Consider the following 22026-nt stretch of genomic DNA (forward strand, 5'->3'; position numbering starts at 1 on the left):
GTTCTGTTGTTGTTGTGGTAGCATAAACATTCGCGATACATGCACGTAGAATGCTGCTGGAGTGACAGTCCTTGGCCGGCTATAAATCCGGGTCGTTCAGGTAACGTAGCACCGACTGTCATCGGAACGAGTAAGAAGTTCTAAGCTCGTTTACTTTATTTCGGCCATGAAATCAACAGTTATAATTATTATGGCTAATTATTCAATTCCTAGGCTATGGAAATTGTGCTCAAATGAGGATATGACTCCACAAAATTCCATAATTTTAACATCATTTTCGATGATTGGCCTACTAGAACGTAAACTTTGGAATCACCACTTTGCTGTATCATTTCATACTTTATTGTGCCCATAAACAGGACAAATTTTCAAAATTTATTTCCCGTCAGCTCTCATTTTTAAGTTTTATACATAGGGAAATATGGCTCTTTAAAAATATCTCGTGGAAAACATTAAGAGGTTTTTACTTTCTTACTTCTTCTTTTTTACTCTGCTTCCAACCACTTTCTATTTTTCAGTTTAATTCATAAAAGGAGACGCTTAAATAGGAAAAATTAAAAACAATTATCATATATTTAGCTTTTTTTTTCTTATATATATATTTACCATCATAAATTGTATAAACTACTTAAGCAACTGTATAAAAACATAAACCACATCTTTAAGCCGTCCATTTGAGACAACGTGTATCCTGATGAGTGCCCAGACAACGAATGCAACAGTAGTGAGTGCCGCAAGCGGTGCAGGTGTATTTTGAAAAATTTCCACAAACTGCGCAGAACCGACGTGCCGGCTTATTTGGCGGCGGTGCTAAAGCGTTCAAGTAGTTGGGCACATCTGAAGAAGTTTGCCTGCATTCTTCCAATAGTTGTGGAAAATTTTTTCGATACTTCGCCCTGTAGTATTCGGCGCCTTTACGCTTTGCTTTTTTTTCTTTGGTGTTTTTTATGCCATCTTGAAATTTGGGCACTTTCTTAGACATTACCAAATCAGCGTGTGGATCTTCATGGAAATTGTCCTGCTCGAGTGCTTCGAGCGCCTTACGTGCGCGTCGTTGGCGTGCGGCTTCATCAAGTACGCGTTTTTTTTCGGCGTCCTTGATGCGGTTGGATTCTCGGCCAGTCATTGTTTGTTGTTATTTTAGTTTTATGATTAATATGGTAGCTAGTCTGCTTGTTCTGTTATATTGTAGAAGAGATTTTTTGTAATAAATTAAGGTTCCTTCTCATGCAGTGGAAAACTAATGCGATCCATCAAATCGTCTACACGTGCTTGCAGTGTCTCCACAATATCGGTAGAAATAAACAAATGATTTTCGTCCAAATCTTGTATGATGAATTTCCGTCCCAATGCGAGCGTTTCGTCTAGATGCAGCAGAAATTGTTTCATAGCCGGGTCACATTCAACGAAAACACCTTTCATTACATTCACCATTGCACCGAAATTCTTAAAAAACCATAAAACATTAGGTTAATTAGATATTTTCAGTAGCGCTAATTAAAAAGTTATCTGTAAATAAGTCACACTTTTTGCGGAACAGTGAAAATCCAATATTTTCACGAATGTTTACAAATCACGTTAGATTCCAAATTCGTATAATTGTTTATGGTATGTTCCACATACCGTCCACATGAATGCTGTCACTGTTTTGGTGCTGCCAGACCACAGAGTTTAGTTGGGATTCTGATAAATTGAGAACCGGATATTTCTAACTAAAACTTTAATAAATAAAAGTTAGAAAATGATTAAAAATACTCCATCGGAAAGGTTAGTAGGATTTTCAGCAAACCTTTCGAAGTTATTGCAATATTAGCATACATTAAGCGATTTGTAGGGACTACTTTTATACCTCAAAAAGTATTTAGTCACGGTGTGCAAAAATTAAGGTGACGTCTTCTGAAAACCATATAATTCGCTATTTTGATACAAGACAACAAAAAGAAAAAAGTTTTTTACATTTTTATGTCGATGGCGCCGTGGCAAAAAAGTGTGTGTGTGCGTTTATAATTTCTTGTGCTTCGCAGCTTTTATTGCTTTCACTACACCTCTTCACAAAGAGTAATTTCCTTTATTTTGTTTGTATATTCTTGACGTCTCGCACTCTATCATTCATGGTATTTTAAGTATATAGAAGGGGAATTCAATCGAAATGCTTAGCTGAATTAAGAATAAACTTTGCTAAGTTCCAAAACGATAGCAACAAAGATTTATACGTATATTATCTTCCCTGTCGTCAAATTTTATTTTGGTTAACCTGCAATCGGTGCCTTATTACGAACATCTTCAACAGAAGTTAGATGAATGAAGCCACATACACCTGGACATAATATTATTATTCTCTTTCAGAAAAGTCTTCAAACCACTCTCTATAGTTCGGTATGCAATCCAATGAAACCTACTTACTGTAAATGCCTTGTTTTCTTTAGCTTATGAAGGCGCCGAACTCATGCGGGCTTAAATACATAATTTTTCTGTATGTTAGTTGTCGAAGCAAAGCAGTCACCCATTGGACTCATACATACATATTGTAACAAATCACGAAAGTTAGCGAAACCATTGGCAATACTAAGCGAATTAAATACCAGGCCTCTTCTATTCGTCATTTCCCGCACGCTATCGCTATGCTCGATTAACTTGACGAAAAATTGGCATGGGAAAGCGACAATAAAGTTATCGAGTAAGATTCGCTGCTAGCGAGTATGGCTATAGACAAGGTGGATTTATTATTCACCTTGGCTATAGCTCATTTGACGCACTGCCTTACCTACACATATAATTTAAGGTAGCTTTCTTCTCGCGTTGCCGACGTATGTTCATTTGTAACAGTTGCTTCATCTATTCTCCACTTGCCAAGTTTTGGTGAAAATAAGAGGCCCATTATAAACAAAAATATGAACATCAGATGACCACACAGAACTTGCCAGAAGACACGAGTTACCACATCTCGTAATTACGATAGTTATTTAACACATATATATAGTAAAGCAGAGGTGCATGCGCATAAAGTAATGAGTCTTAAGTTGAGCGTGTGTACGTGCAAACGTAAAGTAAGGTGAAATTGAATAAAGCAAACAAGTTGTGTTGACTTTAATTATTGGGGGTTATTTGACACTCTAGTGATAAAACTCAGAACAATTGGTGTGAGAGATTTATTTGGATATTAACGTAAGAAAATTCTCAACAATAAGCATATCCTTATCCTTGTGCCTTTAGGGTTGCTTCTATCTACCAGATATCCTGCAAGAACAGTGACAGTCAATGACCAATATGAAAAATTTGATGGAGGCATGCGTCTCCCTCTAACTTATGTTAGCTTGAGATTATTTGTTTTACTCGTGTAATGTAAGATGATTTTTCGATGGAATTCCGGATCATTTTCGTGCATTTCAACGACCCAATCAGCAAAGACACGACGTTGTTGATGAACGGCCGGCTTGAGTTCTTGTATTAACTGGACTTTATAAGTCTTAATACCCAAATCTTTATGCAAAATACGATGTAATGACGTTAATGAAATGCCTAATTCTTAAGAACGACGAGGAATGGACAAACCTGGGTTTTCTTCAACACTTTCGGCTATAACAGCAATATTTTCGGCTGTTCTTGAGCGACGTGCACGGGTTTTATTCTTCACATTACTAACTTGTTCCAACAGATCGAATTTTTTAACCAATTTCTGTATTGCGGTCCGACAAGGTGCTTCACGATGACCCCAAAATCTTCGCATTTTACGAAATGTCTCTGCCAAATTTTCACCATTTTATAGTGAATTTTAATAATTTCAATGCGTTGTTTAAGCGTGTATTGTTCCATTTTTGTCAAATATCAAAAAATATCAGCTTCAAAAATGGCATCTACCGAAATAGCGGGCTATTCAAAATAACACATGTTATTGGAAACCTTTATATGTGATAGATGCTTAGACGTCGTCAAATAAATTTATTTATTTATACTACAATGGTTGCGTTGATTTTTTCATGCATATATCATAAACACAATCCAGTTTTTGCCGACCTCTGCTGTGAACAAACCGCTGTCATATCCAATGAACGAATCAGCAGATTCCCTCAAAATAGCTCAGAGACGGTTAACGGTCTGATATTGGCCACACCTTCTGTTTTCTCTCCATTGTGGATTTTGTTAGAATCACTGAGAGCCAAGGCGGATTTATTACAGGTGACAGCAAACACATATAAGTAAAATCCTACATGTATTTGTTGTTGCGTTTGGTGCAAGCATCACGTCAAAATCAGCAAGCAAATGTAAACATACGAATGTAAACATACCAATACATTCAAACAAAGCATATCATTTTGACGTAAGCCATACCTACGGCGAAAAATTCAGCTGGGTGAATGCTGTCACCTTATTAAATCCACCTTGCTGAGAGCCAAATACAATATATGGTATGCGCAACCTTTTATATTCCCGGCAATATCCGAGGCGGTTTATGTGTCTGAAAGTGTTCAGTGATGCATTTACTGAGAATTATAATGGCAGTGGGAGGACGCAGAGTTATGATATAAAGATCAGTTGCAAAAGAATTTGATATTACTTAGTGCTTTGCAATATTAACTGGAGTTGGTCATTACTGTTAGAAAAATTGCAGTTTGAACTGCATTATCGCAAAAGATGAAGCTAAATATAACAAAAAAAAAAAAAAAACAAACAATATACCAAATGTAGTCTTCACATAATACAGGGTGGGTCATATAGCGTTTGCTTTTTGAACCACCTATTTTTTTGAGAATGGTAACACAAATGGCATGTCAAATGTGTTCATAATTTACTTAAAGGTTTGACATTTACGAAATGGGACGTTATAAGCTTGAACAAAATTGGGAAATATTGAAAACCTATTTCCAAAGTGGTGAGTCTTCTTCTTCTTCCGCGGTTACAGTAAAAGACGAGCGTTACCGTGACTTGCTCAACGAGTTTTTGTTTCCAAAAATTGAAGAGGATGACATGGACGACATTTGGTTTCAACTGGATGGTGAAACTTGTCACACTGCCAAAGTTACACTCGAACTTTTGGCTACCGTTTTTGAATTCCGATATCAATTGGCTGCCTCGGAGCTATGATTTAAGCCCGTTGGACTATTTTTTGTGGGGAGCCGTTAAGGACAAATGCTATGCGAACCATTCAGAGACGATTGAGGCTGTAAAACACGAAATCGAAGTTGCCATTCATGAAATTGGAGCCCAAACAATCGAAAATGTGCTTAAAAATTGGGTTGATCGAATGGCCTACTGTAAAGCCAGTCGTCGCAGTCATTTGAACGATATTATTTTTCATTCATAAATGACAATGTTCAATCTTCAAAATAAAAAAAAAATTTGAAAAAATATTGATTAGTTTTGTTTTTATAGCCGATTTAAAAAGCAAATTTTACATGGCCCACCCTATATGTTATATGTAGAAAGCACTTAGTGACTTTAGAAAAAAACCTATGCATAATATTTTTATTTATATGCAAACCTATCATGCATGGTTTTTGCTGCTTCGCATGAGTATACCTATGTATGCACGTAGAAATCCATAAAAAAGCTTGCAAAATAAAAACTTATATTTGCACTCTTAATTCATTCATACAAACGAGTATTGCTGCTCTTTTAATGCATGTGGCTCAGCGTAGCTCCAAGCAAGCGCAGAGTATTTTATTTATTAGGTCTAAAAGCTGAAGAGCTCCGCAAGCGATCCGCACTACGTCAACAGACGCCAGTCGAATGCTGTTTTTCTACTCAAACAGTTGAAAGTTGTGTAATCGCGGTAGGTCCGGTGTTTTGTGTGAATTGAGTAAATAATAAATAATTGGATTTAATTGAGCTTTAAAAATAGTTAATAAATTTAACAAATAAATCATAAAAAAAAAAAAAATGTCAATACCAAAAGATATTAATCCTGATTTGGCGAAAGAACGTAAAAGTGCCACATTCGATGTAGAGGAATTTTCTGCTTGGATTTATGACAGTGCAAATCTGTTGCAAATGAAGAGATTAATTGGTAAGTGGTGAATTAAGAAAATAATCGCTAAGTTTCACAACAGTCTACTAAGTAGGATTGCACATATAAAACGCATACACACGTAGATGTGCACACATTAGGGTGCATCACCCTTCATTTTGCTAACAAAAAAATGCGGTACTGGTTTTTAAATTATACATTTTTCGCAATTATAAAATTTATTACATTTTAACACCTACGCTAAAATATTTATGGAAAATATTAAGATTTACGTGAGCTGGACCAATTTGAAAGTACTATAACTTAAAAAATCAAGTTTTTTAAAAGAAATTAATTTTTAAAAATATTTTTTCCAGAAAAATCACTTCATATAGTAGAAACGTTTAAATTTAAAAGGTCAGCATAAAAGTGGTATTTTTTTTGATAACATAACCAAATTAGTTAATCGGGAAAGATGAACATTTCAAAATTTTAAAATGCCTATATTTTGAAAAAAGTACTAAACAGATTTTAAGAAATTTAGCATAATCCCACAGATCATTAAAATGCCGTTTTGATATGCGTCAGTGCATACATACATATTTACATAGACATATATTTAATATCTGTATATAAGAAGCGAATAATTAAAAGCAGTCTGTGGCCTCATTCAAACAAAAAAAAAAAAATTTTTGAAATTTTAGCTTAAATATTAAAGTAATGATGATGAAAGGTAATTATTTTCTGTTTAAACTACTAGTTTTTAAATGAGGTTAATTTCGCATTTTGTAAGAAGAAAAAGTTATAAATATCCCCCTATAATGCGGAACTCTTATAACGCGATTTTATGTTCCTCTGCCCCCTGGTATTTTCCTCATACATACTTCTATGGTGAATTATTTGTAGGGTTAAAAATTAAATTTACATCGTGTTCATGGTTTTTGTAGTGTAAGAGTATTGATTATACATATCTTTATGTACTGAAAGGTAAAAAAATCTTATATTTATAAGAATTTGAACATTTTAAATAAATATTGTATTTCTCCGTCATGAAAAACGAAAATGGAAGAAGACCTAAGTTTAAAAGAACAACAACAAAAAATTCGTATATTGGATCAGTTTAATGTAAACCATTTCTATATCGTATTAAATGGGACCAAACGGGCGAGTTATACGAAAATACTCCTATAACGCGTTTTCCTATAACGCCCTACAATGGGGGATTACTACAAGGTGAAGTCCAAAATAAACAAGACTGAGCTAAAATTGAAACAACAGGAGCTTTGTTGTGATAACTTCGAGTTTATTTATTCAAAATAATCCCCTCTTGCCTCGATACATTGTTTTGCGCGATCTAAAAGCTTTCCGAAAGAATATTTCAGGTCATTGACCGGAATGTCCTTCAGGATATCGGTACAAACTTTTTGGATAGCCTCTACGGACGCAAAACGTTTTTCTTTCATGGCCAAATGCAATTTTCCGAATACGTAGAAGTCACAGGGAGCCAAATCAGGCGAGTACGGTGAGTGATTGATGGTTAAAATGCGATTTCTAGTCAAAAAATCAGTCACAAGAGTGGATCGATGAGATGGTTCATTATCATGCAATAAGCGCCAGCTTCCTCCTTTGCGGTATTCAGGATGAATTCGACCGATGGCAATGCAACAAACGCTTCAAAACGCCAAGATAGAAATTGCATTTACGGTTTGGCCCGTTCGCATGAACTCCTTGTGGACAATCCCCTAGGAATCGTAAAAACAAATGAGCATCGACTTCTCCAAACGCGATTTTTTGGGTGATGGCTCATCTAGGGCCCTCCATTCGGCAATTTGACGCTTAGTTTCAGGTTCATGTTTCATGGTTCATGGAAACACCTCGTTTCATCACCATTTAAAATGTTGTAAAGGAAGTTCTCGCCTCTTTAATAAAGTCGAATGTTGAAGTCAATTCAATTTTTGGTCCTCAGTTAATTTGTGGGGAATGAAACGTGCACAGACCTTTTGTAAGCTCAAATGATCAGTTAAAATGCGATAAATCGATGTTTTGGAGATATTCAACTCTGATTCAATGAATTTCAATGATGATTTTGGTTCATTTTCGATAAATTCACGAACGATTCCGAATTTAAAATTTCGATTTCCGTATGTTCATTGTAATTTATGTCCTCACAACCATCTTTGAAACGTGTAAACCACTCATAAACTCTGGCACGAGATAGACAATCATTGCCATAAACTTTTTTTCATCAATTCAAATGTTTCGGTAAACGTTTAACCGATTTTGAAACAAAGTCTGATATTCGCTCTTTGTTCGAAACTCATTTTTGTACCGATGACACAAACATACTGACACTTCAGACGCAATAACTTCGCTTCCACCAAGCTTTCATTGGAACTCAGCTAGGGATGTAACTTCCAACGTGCTAACTCATTAAAAAGATGGCACCATCAAAAATATTTTTATGACGGCAGTCTTGTTGCAGAGCAAACGAAACATATTTTAATTACCTTTGGATTGATACACAATTTTTTTTATTTTTTGTAGGTATTTTAAGACTTTGAAATTTCCACCTATCCCCTCCCCTTTAGCACCCCTATTATTTCTTTGCACAAGAAATGTTATACTATATACCTTTAATATTATATTAGTTAAATAAGGCGAATCACTCCCACTATTCCGTTTTTCGAAGTGAGGAGTCGCTATTCTGCACTTACGCCTTTTAGGATTCGGGTCGGTCAAGATTTGGTTGAGTTATCCAAATTTTTCTTAAACCTATTGTTGAACTTCCAATATTTTTTGGTAGCTATTTTAGTTTCCGAAACAATGAAAAAACGTAATTTTTAATTTTATATTCTACAAGTAACAGTACGTTCACATATGCAGTAATTAGCAATAAATCCAGAAAAAATCCACCTATTCACATATGGCAGATTAGCTGCAATATTGACAATCAGCTGTCAAGGCTGTTTTGAAAGGTTTTTCTTCATAGAAACTGGTTTAGGGGAATCTTTTTTTGTCTTTGGTTTGTTAAATTTTTATTCACGATATGAAGAAACAGCAAATAGATAGAAGTTTGCTGCTAGTAATAGACAGTTGGTGCAAATCTGTAAATGACGTTTACTGGCAGCAATTTTGTAATAAACAATAACAGGCTAAAGAGTCTATGGACACATGCTTTTTCTATAATATGAACGCATAATTAATAATATCAAACAAAATTTGTATTAGAATTGCGTCTAAAAACTTCTTTTCTTCGCCAGCGTGCATTCCATTTGGTTTTTACATTGATGTTTCTCCTTACTCTCGTGATAATAATTATTGATAACACAGAAATCACAGGGTTTTATCGGAAAAAATATTTATAGTCTAGGTTTATTTTAAAACCTCGGATTTCGGGAGAGAAATTTTTACGGATTGGTAGTTAAGGTCGAAAAGTAAATAATCTAGTTATACAAGGTGGCGCAAAAGTAACCTTGCGATGTTTTTTGGCTGTAATTTAAAAAAAAAATGAAAAACTTTGATTCTTCTTGTGGATTATTTTTATTTGGCCTTTTAATGTTCAAGTCTCAAGTCGAGAATATGATGTCATGTAAATGGCCGCCGCCACAGTTGATTACCATTTGAGCCCTTTTTATGGCATTTTCCATCAGTTTGGCCAAAACTTCCGGCGATAGGTCCTCACATTCTTGACGGATATTGTCTTTAAGAGCTGCAAGAGTCTGAGGCTTGTTGACATAAACCCGCGACTTCAAAAAGCCCCACAAAAAGAAGTCTGGAGCGGTCAAATCAGGCGATCTTGCTGGCCAGTGCAAATCGCCAAAACGGGAGATTAGGCGCCCGGGAAATGCATCCTTCAGCATATCGGTTGTGGCACGTGCAGTGTGTGCCGTTGCACCGTCCTGTTGGAACCACATGTTTTCCAATCCCAATTCATCAAGTTGCGGCAAAAAGAACTCGTTTATCATTGTTCTGTAGCGCTCACCATTCACAGTAACCGTTTGGCCCGCGACGTCTTCGAAGAAAAAAGGTCCGATGACTCCTCCAGCGAAAACAGCACACCATACAGTGACTTTAAGCGGGTGTAATGGCTGTTCGTGGGTTACGCGCGGATTTTCAGTGCCCCAGAAGCGTAAATTTTGCTTATTTACGTACCCGCTAAGATGGAAATGGGCCTCATCACTCATGATTATTTTTGATGAAAAATCATCTTCCTCTTGGTGGTGATTAAGGATGGCTTGAGCGTATGTTAGACGCGATTGGCGGTCAGCAGCTAACAGCTGATGCACCGTCTGGACATTGTACGGAAACATCTTTAAATCTTGTACCAAAATTCGCTGTAAAGACCGTCGACTGATACCCATTTGCGTGGCACGTCGTCTGGTCGATGTCGACGGCGCTTCCATGACATCCTCGGCTACAGCAGCAATATTCTCTGCAGAACAGCTACTCCGGGGTCTGCCACCCCTGGCAGCATCTCGTGTTGTGCCAGTCTCTTCAAGGCGAGCGGCTAAACGTCGCAGTGTTTCACCAGTAGGCGTTGGACGGCGAGGAAATCTGCGACGAAATTCACGTTGTGCCAAAGTCACCGACCGATTATTGGTCAAATAAATGTCAGCAATATTCCGCGTTCTGGAGCAGTGTAGCGTAATATTGTTTATTAACGTGTATTTCGCATGTGTTTACTACACAAATGTCAAAACAGAACTGACATTAGGGGCCAATCGCAAAATTTATAGCATTTTCTGATAGGAGGATTTCTTTAGCGCCACCTGTTATGTAAACCTTTATGAGTTTATAAAGCGTGACGGTGCTAACAAAAAAAAATAGAAAATAATTTTCTCCCCTCCCGTACATGCATATACATTTTTATATATATGGAACTACATTCTTCTTCTTCGTTTAAGCGATTTTGGCAACTACTGCTTTTGGAAGAGATTGGAAATGCTGCGTCTAAATAAGTATACTAATTTGTGGATTATAGTACGGCTGCAGCTTTTCCAAAAACGAGCAAAAATAGCATCAAAAGTTTCATTATTAGAACGTTTTCATGCCGACCTTTTAAGATTAAACTCTTCTACTATCTGAGGTTATTAAAAGAAAATATATATACTAATATCTTAAAAAATAAATTTTTTTTTATTGAAATTTTGATTTTTGGAGGTATTATAAAATCAGTTCAACTCACGTAAATCTAAATATGCTTTCGAAATATTTGGCCGGAGGTCTGAAAATATAATACATTTTATAATTCCGGTGGAAAAACTTGGACCTTTTTTTAGTGAGGCTTCATACCCGTATAATTATATATGTATATAAGTACCTGGGTAATGCTACAATACATATTTATGATTGTGAAAAAGTTTGCAGTCGGCAAAAGGTATTACAAAGTATTTTAAAATTATAATTTTAAATGTTCAAAAAACCAAGAAAAAGTGTGTTCAACTTGAGTACTAAAAGTAAAGAATAATGAAATTATGTAATCAAATTACAAAGGTGCGACCAACTAAGCTTATAGTAGTACAGAAATTTCTTTCTTTGAAACCGAGAAATCTAGCATATTCAATAGGAGCCTTACAACATACATAATTGGTATTCAGCTCATTTGGATAGAAGGGAATTGTTGGATGGGAATCAAATTAATACTTAACCACTGAGGGGCAGTCAATATCACCCTAAAGAACGTTGAAAAGGCTTCTGCAGGCTTCACGTTAATTAATTGCGAAAAATATGTGTAAGAAGGGGAAAGGATTGGATACTTGAATGATCTTAGAGCAAATTTAAGGGATATCTTTTGCAAAGTTAGAATCCTATCACGTGCACGCAGTTGTGCTGCATGCCAACGATGAAAAATCACAGAGCACACCAGGAGTGCTGTGGAGAATTTTTCAATTTCCCGTAACCGTTTCGAACATATATCATTGCTGAACCGTTTCCTGTATTATGAGGCTATACCTACTTACTGTTTAACGTGTGTTGATAGGTTCTTGAGGTAGATCGAAGTTTTCCCACTGGTAGACATAACGGCTGAAACGGCTGCGAGGGAGCTACTCAACGGCTGGATCAATAGATTCGGAGTCCCCACGCTAGTCACTACAGACAATTTGAAAACAGTATTTTTAGTGAGTTGGCAAATGGCATCGGGTGCTGAAGGTTGCACTTAGATGTCTTACAGTCGATGTGAATAGGATGTACCTTTTGTCAATCATTCCTCTGGTGCTACCTTCAGCCGTTAAAGATCTTGAGCGGTTTCATAGCTGAAATACTTTATGGATAAAATCCATTAGACTTCACAGCGAATTGTTCTAAAGACCGAAACTAAAATCACAAGGAACATTTTAAACAATTAAGAGCAAAACACAAATCATAACATATAAAGTTCGCTCTTTTCGAGCTCAGTGATCTTCGCTTTTGTAGTAAGATATTTTTATGGGTTGATACTACCCACAATCCCTTTAAAGCGCCAAATTATGAGACATACGAGTATATACTCATACATTTTGATTGAGATGCAGGCTTATTTTCCGTGTGTAGAAGCGTTGAATGTACATTGTGAAACCGTAGCTTTGCAGCAATTAACTTTTGCCAAGGTGGCAATGCAATGAACTAACTAAGAGTCACCGCACAGTACAGACTTTTTAATTGACCAACTATTCAATCGGTGCATAGGTGCACACACGATACACAGAATGCAGAGGTGAGGCCAACATCAGCGCGTTAGTCGGCTCTCAGCGATTTTGCAGGAATTAACTGATTGGGTTAAAGTGCGGTTATGAAAGTGGTTTTTTTACGAAAAAACTGTGATTGAGTTGGTGATATACAAAAAAGTCAAAACAACTAACACTTATTACTTCGTTGCTGTTTGAAGTCTGTCAATATATGTGGAATAAATCGGCAGAATTCTGCTACCGTCCCCGGTGACATGTCAGTTGAAGTTACTCTCACAATTTTGCTTCGTATGACCAAACTTGGTAAAATCGGCGAACAATTGCTTTCGCATTCCTTGATAAGTGTCGAGCAATTTTTAAATTTTGCGTCTGCCATTTGTTCGATAGAATGTTGCCCAAAAGAGTTATTATTGCAATTATTGAAATACGGCGAAAAATTAAAAAGAAAAACAAAAAAAGAATAATTGGGTGCAATCCATCTAAATACAACGATTGATTAGTAACCTTACATATGGAGCGAAATTCAAGAATACCCTGTTCAATTGCCCTATGGTTGAATTAAAAAAAAAAAATAAATAATTGGCGCGTACACTTCTGTTAGGTGTTTGGCCGAGCTCCTCCTCCTATTTGTGGTGTGCGTCTTGATGTTGTTCCACAAATGGAGGGACCTACAGTTTCAAGCCGACTCCGAACGGCAGATATATTTATGAGGAGCTTTTTTATGGCAGAAATACACTCGGAGGTTTGCCATTGCCTGCCTAGGGGCGACCGCTATTAGAAAAATGCTTTTATTAATTTTGCTCTCACCGAGATTCGAACCAACGACCTCTCTGTGAATTCGGAATGGTAATCACGCACCAACCCATTCGGCTACGGCGGCCGCCGAATATGGTTGAATTATATACAACTAATAGACGTGGACGAAAAGATATAGACAACGTGTGGCAGGCAGTACATGCCATCCTATTTCATTTCTCTTCAAGGCTCCATTGCATTTCAATATAATAAATTGTGTCACGGAATGCAAATTAATTTATTAAAAGTAATACGTTCATATACTCGCACTCATTTAACCGTAAATAACATTCATTTTATCGTCGCCGCTAAGTTTATTCCAATCGAGTCTATTCCAAACTACTTCACAGCTTTTGTCCATAGCTTTTTCTTTAGGCATACCTTCCGCTCAAATATGAAAGAGACGTTATCAATAAAACGGTCCGCGGATGACATATGGCAAAAATAAAATTTTGTTTTTTGGTAGGACTGTTATAAGCTTACATGACAAATTTCAGCGTGATATGTCACATAGTTTGTTTTCTGTGCTACTGTAAACAAGTCAAGCTCGAGTGTGTTCTTCGAATTCTCTTTTATGACTTCAATTGTCTCCAAATGTTTTCCACGGAGCGGTAACTTGAGCTTGGGAAACAGGAAAAAGTCTCATGGAGCCGTATCAGGCGAATACGGTGCTTGCGGAACGATATTAACATTATTTTTGTGAGCTGGTGCATTATTTTTGTGAGCTGGTGCATTTTTGTGAGCTGGTGCATTATCGTGATGCAAGAACCATGACTTGTTGTCCCACAATTCCTTCCTTTTAAGACGAATGTTCTCGCGCAAACGCTTTAAAACGTCTAAATAATATTCAGCGTTAACCGATTTTGCGATTTGTGCGATTTTCAAGCACAATTTCCTTTACTTTTCCGATGCTGTCGTCGGTTACTGATGTTGCTGGACGACGTTCATGAGGCAAGTTTTCAACCGATGTACGGCCCTCTTTGAACGATTTGTACCACTGGAAAACACGTACACGGGATAGAGCAGAGTCCCCATAGGTTGTCTGCAATATTTTTAAGGCGTCTGAAGCCGAAATTTTGTTGGAATAACAAAACTTGAATTTCCATCGTTAAATTCGAAGAACACACTCGAGCTTGACTTCTTTACAGTAGCACAGAAAACAAACTATGTGACATATCACGCTGAAATTTGCCATGTAAGCTTATAACAGTCCTACCATAAAACGAAAAATTTATTTTTGCCATATGTCATCCGCGGACCGTTTTATTGATAACGTCTCCTTCATATTTGAGCAGAAGGTATATCAGCCTACTCTTTTAAGTTTATCTTTGTACAATGGCGATCTTTTTTAAATTTCTTCAGTCAGTTTTGTAAAATGGCTAACAAACGTTCCAAAATTAATTTACATATAATTTTCCATTACGCATTTTTCCTAACTTGATAATCACAATTTTTATATGGGAATGTGTGCATGTTTGTAACAAGTTGGCCTACTAAAAAGCTTGTAGAGGAGCGCCTTGCTGATCAAGCAGTCGGCCGTTAGTTGGCAGATTTTTAGATTAGAGTTTGATTGCAATGTGCAGCCCATCCAACTATTTAGTGAGCGATGTGGTACGCGCACCTTCATATCTCTTCATGTGATTAAATAAGGACTGACTAAATAGTCGGCCGATAAAGTCTTCAGTGTGTGGAGGCTCTAAGAACGAGCAATTTAGCTTTTTGTGTGGTATAAATTTTTAATTATAATTTTTATTGGGAATGTATCGAAATTAGCTGAAAGAGTAAACCAAAACAAAGTTAATAAATGTTGAATAATAAACAGTAAGAGTTAAATTTTTGAAAAAATTATTATGTCGAAGGAGGTTGTTGAACATCTCATGAATTGTGGAGGAGACCAAATTGTCTACTGAGGAACTGTTGCACATCCATGAGGAAGTGCAGCTATTGAGGCTACTGCATTTTCTAAGAACTGTACAGTTTAACTTGGAAGAAACTTAGGACTTTGAATTTGTGAATGAATGAATTTATGAAAATATAACATATTTTAGCATCGAACTGAATCCTACTGGGAGACAAACTGCGTTCGATGAACTTTCCTTCAAATAATATATAATTACCGGATGAGCCAAATACCTTTTTGTAAATCATTCAAATCTCTCGCCACCGTTGTTAATAGTAAATAATAATAATAAAAAGAAGCGATCATGAACAAGAAAGAAAGATGCCAAAGTGAATTACGATTACGTCGTGGAAACAGGATAATTCGCGAATTACTTAGCGTAGAAGCATTGAGCAAAGTGGCATGTTTGTTAAAAAAATTGTTTTTGTTTCAAAACTTTGCGAGTAAGAAAAACTCTTTCTGCTTATGTAACTCTACAACTGTGTATCAGTTAGGCTCGTGACGAAAAAATATCGAGAAATGCCTCTTTCTTTACACCAGAAATTTATACCAATTTGTTGTTGTTGTATATATATATTTTATAATTTCCTATTGTTCCGCGAGGTGGCCGAAGGTTCACAACAATCTTCCTCTATTAGACCCTATCACAAGCAATCTTCTTCAGCTCGTTCCAGCTGTTGTTGGTTATCTTTATCTCCGTTACTAAACTCTTCCTCCAGGATAGTGAGGGTCTACCTCTTCATCGTATTCCTTGTGGATTCCAATCAATTGTAGTGCGCATTATGCTGCATTGATTTTCTTCTAAGAATGTGTCCAAGGCTACCCCATTTTTTGCAGGACTTCCGTTTGCATAGGAGTTTGGTTGGTGCTACTCCACAGCCTGCTATTTGGTATGGTGTTAGGCTAGAAAATGCGAAGCATTGTCCGCAGGCAGCGATTTACAAAGTCTTTTAGGCGTTGCATGTCTGTAACTGCAAAGTTCTAAGATTCGCCGCCGTACAGTAAAACTGACTCGGTGTTCGAATTGAAAATTTGTATCTTTGTGTTTCGTGTGATTATAGACGAGTACCAAATGATTTTAAGGGAGCCGAAAGCCTGCTTTGGGTTTTTTATGCGAGTCGTAGTATCTTCTTTTGATCCACCATTTGAGGACATTATGCTGCCAAGATGACAAAAGGAATTAATTTCTAAGTGTCGAATCTTTGAGTGGAGGTGGAAATTAGGCGGATTACCTTGGTTTTACCGATTTGTATCTTCAGGTCTACTTTCTCCGCTGTTTTCTGTACAACCACTTTTTGTTTTGACATATCAGTGAAGGTGTGCGTCATTAGATGGATATTATCTCCAGGTTTGGAGACCTCCGTTTAGCCCTCTTATTCCATTGTCACGCTGTCCAGCGCAATGCTGAATGCGGCACACAATCATGACGGACGCCTGCTGTGATCGTAGATATGTCGGCTCAGATATATCTTGTGACTGATGCGGCAGGTCGCATTCTTGTTGTTGTAGCAGCTTCACAAATTTTTTGGAGCAACCAATTTGATATGCCTATCTGCAATCTTAAAGAAGAAATTTTGATTGGGGTGGGAGTTTTCTTTGACTGCATGGCATTTAGTAAGAAGATCCTTCGAGAAACTCATAAATGGATATTGTTAGTTAATTATATGCAACATATGTATAGTCTACAAATTTAACCAATTTTTTAAATTTATAACCTAAAAAAATAAATTCAAATATTCCTTAAATGTTGTTTCAAAGTACAAGAAGTCGTAAAGTCAGCGACATTATACAAATAGACAAGCAATGGAGAGCGTAAAGGTCAAAATAAAGATTTCCATCAATTTCCAATTTCCATCATTCGAAATGATTTTTGTCTTTTATTAATTTTCCTTCCTTTATCAATTTTTCCTTTTTTTATCAATTTTATCAAAAACCATTAATCTGAAATTTTTTTTGTGCTTACTAAATAAAAATGTTTATTTATAAAAAAAATTGTACCTCTTATAGTTCAAATACTACCTTCAACCACTTTTACTTTCAAACCTCCAGTACACCACCGCTCACGCAGTAATTTGGTTTAAGTTCACTCTCAAATATTTAGTTAAAAGCAAAAATAAAAATGCACCTGAAAGAAAATGCAAAGTCCGATGCGCTTTTTATTGTATTTATGTCAGCATTTTAAATAAACAAAAGTTTAGATTTAAATTTTTTATTTTATTTTATTCACCACAAATACAATGGAGGAAGTAAGTTTTTTTATTTTGCAAAAAGCATAATAAAAATAAAAACATTTCTCACATAGCTAGTTCGTTGACCGAGCAGTCTAAAATTCGGTTTATAATAACGATGCCGTTTACAATGCGTCTACATTTCTCTATTTTATTCACAAAAAATAATTAGATTTGCGACACGTCGTAATAACTTTACGACTCGAATTTAAGGCGCAGCCATTCGCTGAATTGTCTCGCATGCTGTCACAATCGTCCAATACATTTTGTGTTTAGGCATGTGCCACTCAAGAGGTTAAGCCCTAATTGGATTTGATGAACATTAGGGCATTCGTGAACCATTTTCAACAATCTAGTCATATATGGCGTATCACAAGATTGCAGAATCACTTAACACATTTGACCTGAATGTTATGTTAATATCTATAACTTATACATTTTCTGTTAATGAAGCCATCTTCTACATAATAAAAAAGAGTTCGAAGAACACACTCGAGCTTGACTTGTTTACAGTAGCACAGAAAACAAACTATATGACATATCACGCTGAAATTTGCCACGTAAGCTTATAACAGTCCTACCAAAAAACAAAAAATGTATTTTTGCCATATGTCATCCGCGGACCGTTTTATTGATAACGTCTCGTTCATATTTGAGTAGAAGGTAGATAGCCGGCTTCAGTAAGGAACCACTTTGGATATCATACTAAATTTATTCAAACTAATATAACATTACCATCAGCATATTCGGCCCTAATTTTTGTATATTTTCATTATCAGTTGAGGGCTAAAAATTTATGTTTTTAATATTTAAACTTTTAATGATAAATGGTTAAAAAATATCCAGAAATGAGCACACATTTCACGAAACTTTCATGAATTATTAAGAAAAGTAAAATTTATAGAATGAAAAAAGTGTAAGATCAATGTTACAATATTTTATTTAAAATAAACAAATAGGGTTTGTTTATATTGTAATTTGAAGCTTAGTAATTTGTGTTGGATTCTCCTTTGATTATAACTTATTGAAGTCGTCGAGGCATCGATTTGATTAAGTTCTTTATAACATTTTAATAAAATTTTGACCACTCGACTAAGGCTTTCAGCGCTATCAAATTGCCTTTTATCTTTAAAAACAGGGTTAAGGTCACGGCCGCAGGCAGGCCATTCCAAAATTGGTAATTCTTGGCGCGTTTGGAAGTATGGACGGTTCCGTTGCCTTTTACAGGAGGAATTCTTAAGGAAAATTACAAGTACTTATTCCTTTGACATCGATTATGAGCTATTCTCTTTGATGGATAAAAACGCAGCGAATAAAATCTGTATTTGTAAATATGCCTTTTATTTTCAGGTAAGGATGTGAAATGTGCGTGCACAGCTTATCAGGGTTGAAGACAGACTGAATGTGTATAGTACAATATAATAGTATGATTTGATGGTATGATTTGACATTAAAGCATTGCCAGACCTGTTACAACATCTTACAATTTAAGCTTACTTAACCACTATAATTTTAACACTCTGCTCTCTTTTCTTCCCCTTGTTATGCCAATAAATTTGGGAACCATCTGGCCCGTCAAGATTGACATCTTCCTTTTATCGAAAAAATTGCACTTTCCCATTCATCTTCCTAAAATTGGTACTTTCTGCAAGGGTCAATCTGGCCTGCTTGTGCCTGTGGCGAACTTAGGTTTAGATACTCACTATGCAAAGGGATTAATTCAAGTAAATTATCCAAAAGTTATGAGTCTGTCCGTCATGGAAAATTTATGTATAATAGTTTTGAAATAAATGCCTTTGAAGTTTTCGGTATGGCACGCATCAGACTGCTGAGCCAAATTTAAAAAAAAGTAGATAGACATTTTTCCTACCTTAATCCTTTGAGTAATTAATATTATATTTCAGTTACCAAACAACAGTGGAGTGAAAACAAACAAGAGCAATGTAATTTGTTTTTGTTTTTGTGCCTAGAATGTCAAAATCGATAAACACTGATTAACGGTTTAGAGTATTTTGTTAATTTGTTGTTTAAAAAAATCTCCCTCTTTGGCATAAAAATAACAGTCAACCAGAAAATTGCTTTAAATTTGGTTATGCATATTCAAAAAAATATACTGTTAATAGTTGAATTGTGGTAAATTTTGTAAACTCAATAAATTATTTAGTGGCAACAGAATTGTCCCCAAAGGAATCGGGTTTAAAATTCGAATAACTACCATTAAACAATAAAGATAATAAGGAAAACGGTTATTCACAATCTTTTCGAAACAGTACAATAGACTCAGTTGTTTCCCAATGCGACATACAAAGGATACCTCCAAGTGCTCCATTACTGGCATTAGCAGATTTGAAGACAATATTGTCCCTGAAATCCAATGGAGAATCACTCTTTATATTCAGCAGTTCCTTATATGGAAAATAAAAGAAAAACAGTTCCCATTTGTAGTACAAACAATATCTGCATACGAGTATAAAAATCAGAAGCAAATTAAAAGGTTGTCTCAAAAAAAATAATTCATACAAGTAGCAATGGAATTTGCTGTTGACTCTAAATAACAAAAAGCACATACATTCTGTCAAAAAAAATATAGTGAATTGTTCATTTAAAAGGCGCGCGTTACACAATTTTTTGATGGAATGTTGGTACAACTGTGATATGCCAATTAGCTTGTTTTTGGCATTTAATTATATCAGTCAACCGAACAAAGAGTTTGTCTTAAATTTTGTGTTTTCGACGGGATTTCGTGTGCCGAATCGTTGAAAATGTTGCAGAAAGCCCATGGCGAGTATGCTTTATCAACACAATACAAACACGGGTCTACGAGTGGTATAAGGCTTTTACAGAGAATCGAGAAGTTGTGGAAGATTTGCCCCGATCTGGTCGCCCATTGACGTTTTCAACGGATGAAAACTTCATCGGAAGGAGGCTGAATACATGCTTGAGCAAGTGAATTCGGACCCAACGTTTATCCAGCGCATCATAACAGATGATGAGACGTGGGTATATGAGTATGATATGCAAACCAGTCAACAGGCGGCTGAATGGCGTTATCCATACGAGCCCAAAACCAAAAACCACGTCAGAGTGGTGTTGTGCACTCGGAACTCGTTACAAATGGTTTTGCGGCAAACAAAGAATATTATTTGGAAGTTACGCGAGGTTTGAGAGAGAATGTGCTCAGGAAACGGCCCAATTAGTGGAAAGAAAACTCATACACTATGATAACGCACCGTCTCACAAGGCTCACACTGTGAACACTTTTTTGACCAAAACTCGACAAATATCATCGAACAACCACCGTAGTCACCGAATTTAGCCCCCTGTGACTTTTTCCGTTTCCGAAAACTTAAATTACCACTCCGCGGGCGCCGCTTTGCGTCGATAAAGGCCATTAAAGAGAATTCGCTGAAGGAGCTGAAGAAGATCTCTCGCGTTTAAAAGGTGCTTTTATGACTATACTGAGCCCATTTTCAAGGCGACAAAATAAATGTTGATGATTAAACAACTTAAACTTATAATGAGACTTTGTTAAGCGTCTAAGGCAAAAGTGTTCGCTTATATTATATATTAATTGAGTTATAGTGCAATTACTCAGCTTTCCATTAATCGCTTGCATTAAAAATACTTAATTGTGACGTAATACTTTGTCAAGCACTTTACAAAGCTGCTGGAAAGAAAATACAATAAATAAATGGTAAATAATTGTTTATAATTGTGTGTACATATATGTATATTATATAATTTAATTTGAACCCGGCCGCTACTGGAATAAATGTATCATATATAATTTAATAAATATTTATATCAAACCAAAGCACTTGCAATATAATTACTGTTATTAATACATACTAGGGAAGCACATTTTTCCGATTATTACGCCACCGAGACTAGTGCCTGGATTTATATATTCAACAATTTTATTTCATTATTTGTGGTGTGCTTTTTAATGTTTGTCCACAAAGAAGGGGATGACCTAGAGTTGTATGCCAGTGGCGTGCGTCTTGCTGTTGTTCCACAAATGGAGGGACCTACAGTTTCAAGCCGCTTCTGAACGGCAGATATTTTTAGGAGCTGTTTTCATGGCCGAAATATACTTGCCTGCCGAGGGCCGACCGCTATTAGAAAAATGTTTTTCTTAATTTTGGCGTTTCACCGAGATCGAAATCATTTAATTAAAGTTTATTTCGCATCGAAAGCACTCTCCAGATGGGCCTTGGTGTATAAAAAAGTGAAGTGGTTAAAGTACACACAGATTTTTCAATTCAAGTGCTTAAAAAATAATACTTGGCAATCTTTTTTAATATGCAGATTTAATATTAATATTTCAAAAATATTTATTAAAAAAGAGTAAAAACAGTTTAATGACCTCATAAGGAGGGAAACCGGCTTAGGAGGCCGAAATTTTTGTGTTTTTTGTGAATTTTTTTTAACAAGGAAGGAATAATCAGAAATTTTTTTAAACTTGGAAGGAATTTTATTAATATTTTTAAGTAC

At 35.9% G+C, this 22026-nt stretch overlaps 3 protein-coding genes across 3 annotated transcripts in view; 1 reads left to right on the top strand and 2 right to left on the bottom strand.

Annotated features, from left to right (window-relative positions):
• Positions 1–329: 329 nt before the first annotated feature.
• Positions 330–1126, bottom strand: LOC129246474 (zinc finger HIT domain-containing protein 1). The gene is made up of 2 exons (XM_054885330.1): positions 607–1126; positions 330–539 (listed from the first exon to the last, which is right to left on the bottom strand). Exon 1 carries the CDS (start codon positions 1124–1126, stop codon positions 662–664), a length of 465 nt encoding a protein of 154 aa, XP_054741305.1. The 3' UTR covers positions 330–539; positions 607–661.
• An 18-nt stretch (positions 1127–1144) lies between these two features.
• On the bottom strand, positions 1145–1578 carry LOC129246476 (general transcription factor IIH subunit 5). The gene has a single exon (XM_054885331.1). It carries the CDS (start codon positions 1432–1434, stop codon positions 1213–1215), a length of 222 nt encoding a protein of 73 aa, XP_054741306.1. The 5' UTR covers positions 1435–1578; the 3' UTR covers positions 1145–1212.
• A 4130-nt stretch (positions 1579–5708) lies between these two features.
• The window catches only part of LOC129245429 (probable peroxisomal acyl-coenzyme A oxidase 1), a 28378-nt gene continuing 12060 nt past the window's right edge, over positions 5709–22026 (top strand). The window contains exon 1 of the mRNA XM_054883590.1: positions 5709–6004. Coding sequence (XP_054739565.1) covers positions 5878–6004 — 127 coding nt within the window. The 5' untranslated portion in view covers positions 5709–5877. The remainder of the gene's footprint in view (positions 6005–22026) is intronic.

This window comes from Anastrepha obliqua, chromosome 4 (assembly GCF_027943255.1).
Source record: "Anastrepha obliqua isolate idAnaObli1 chromosome 4, idAnaObli1_1.0, whole genome shotgun sequence".
Lineage (NCBI taxonomy): Eukaryota > Metazoa > Arthropoda > Insecta > Diptera > Tephritidae > Anastrepha > Anastrepha obliqua.

Bases quoted from the DNA above. Each gene is read 5' to 3' on its own strand.
- LOC129246474 (XM_054885330.1), bottom strand. From the start codon at position 1,126: ATGACTGGCCGAGAATCCAACCGCATCAAGGACGCCGAAAAAAAACGC.
- LOC129246476 (XM_054885331.1), bottom strand. From the start codon at position 1,434: ATGGTGAATGTAATGAAAGGTGTTTTCGTTGAATGTGACCCGGCTATG.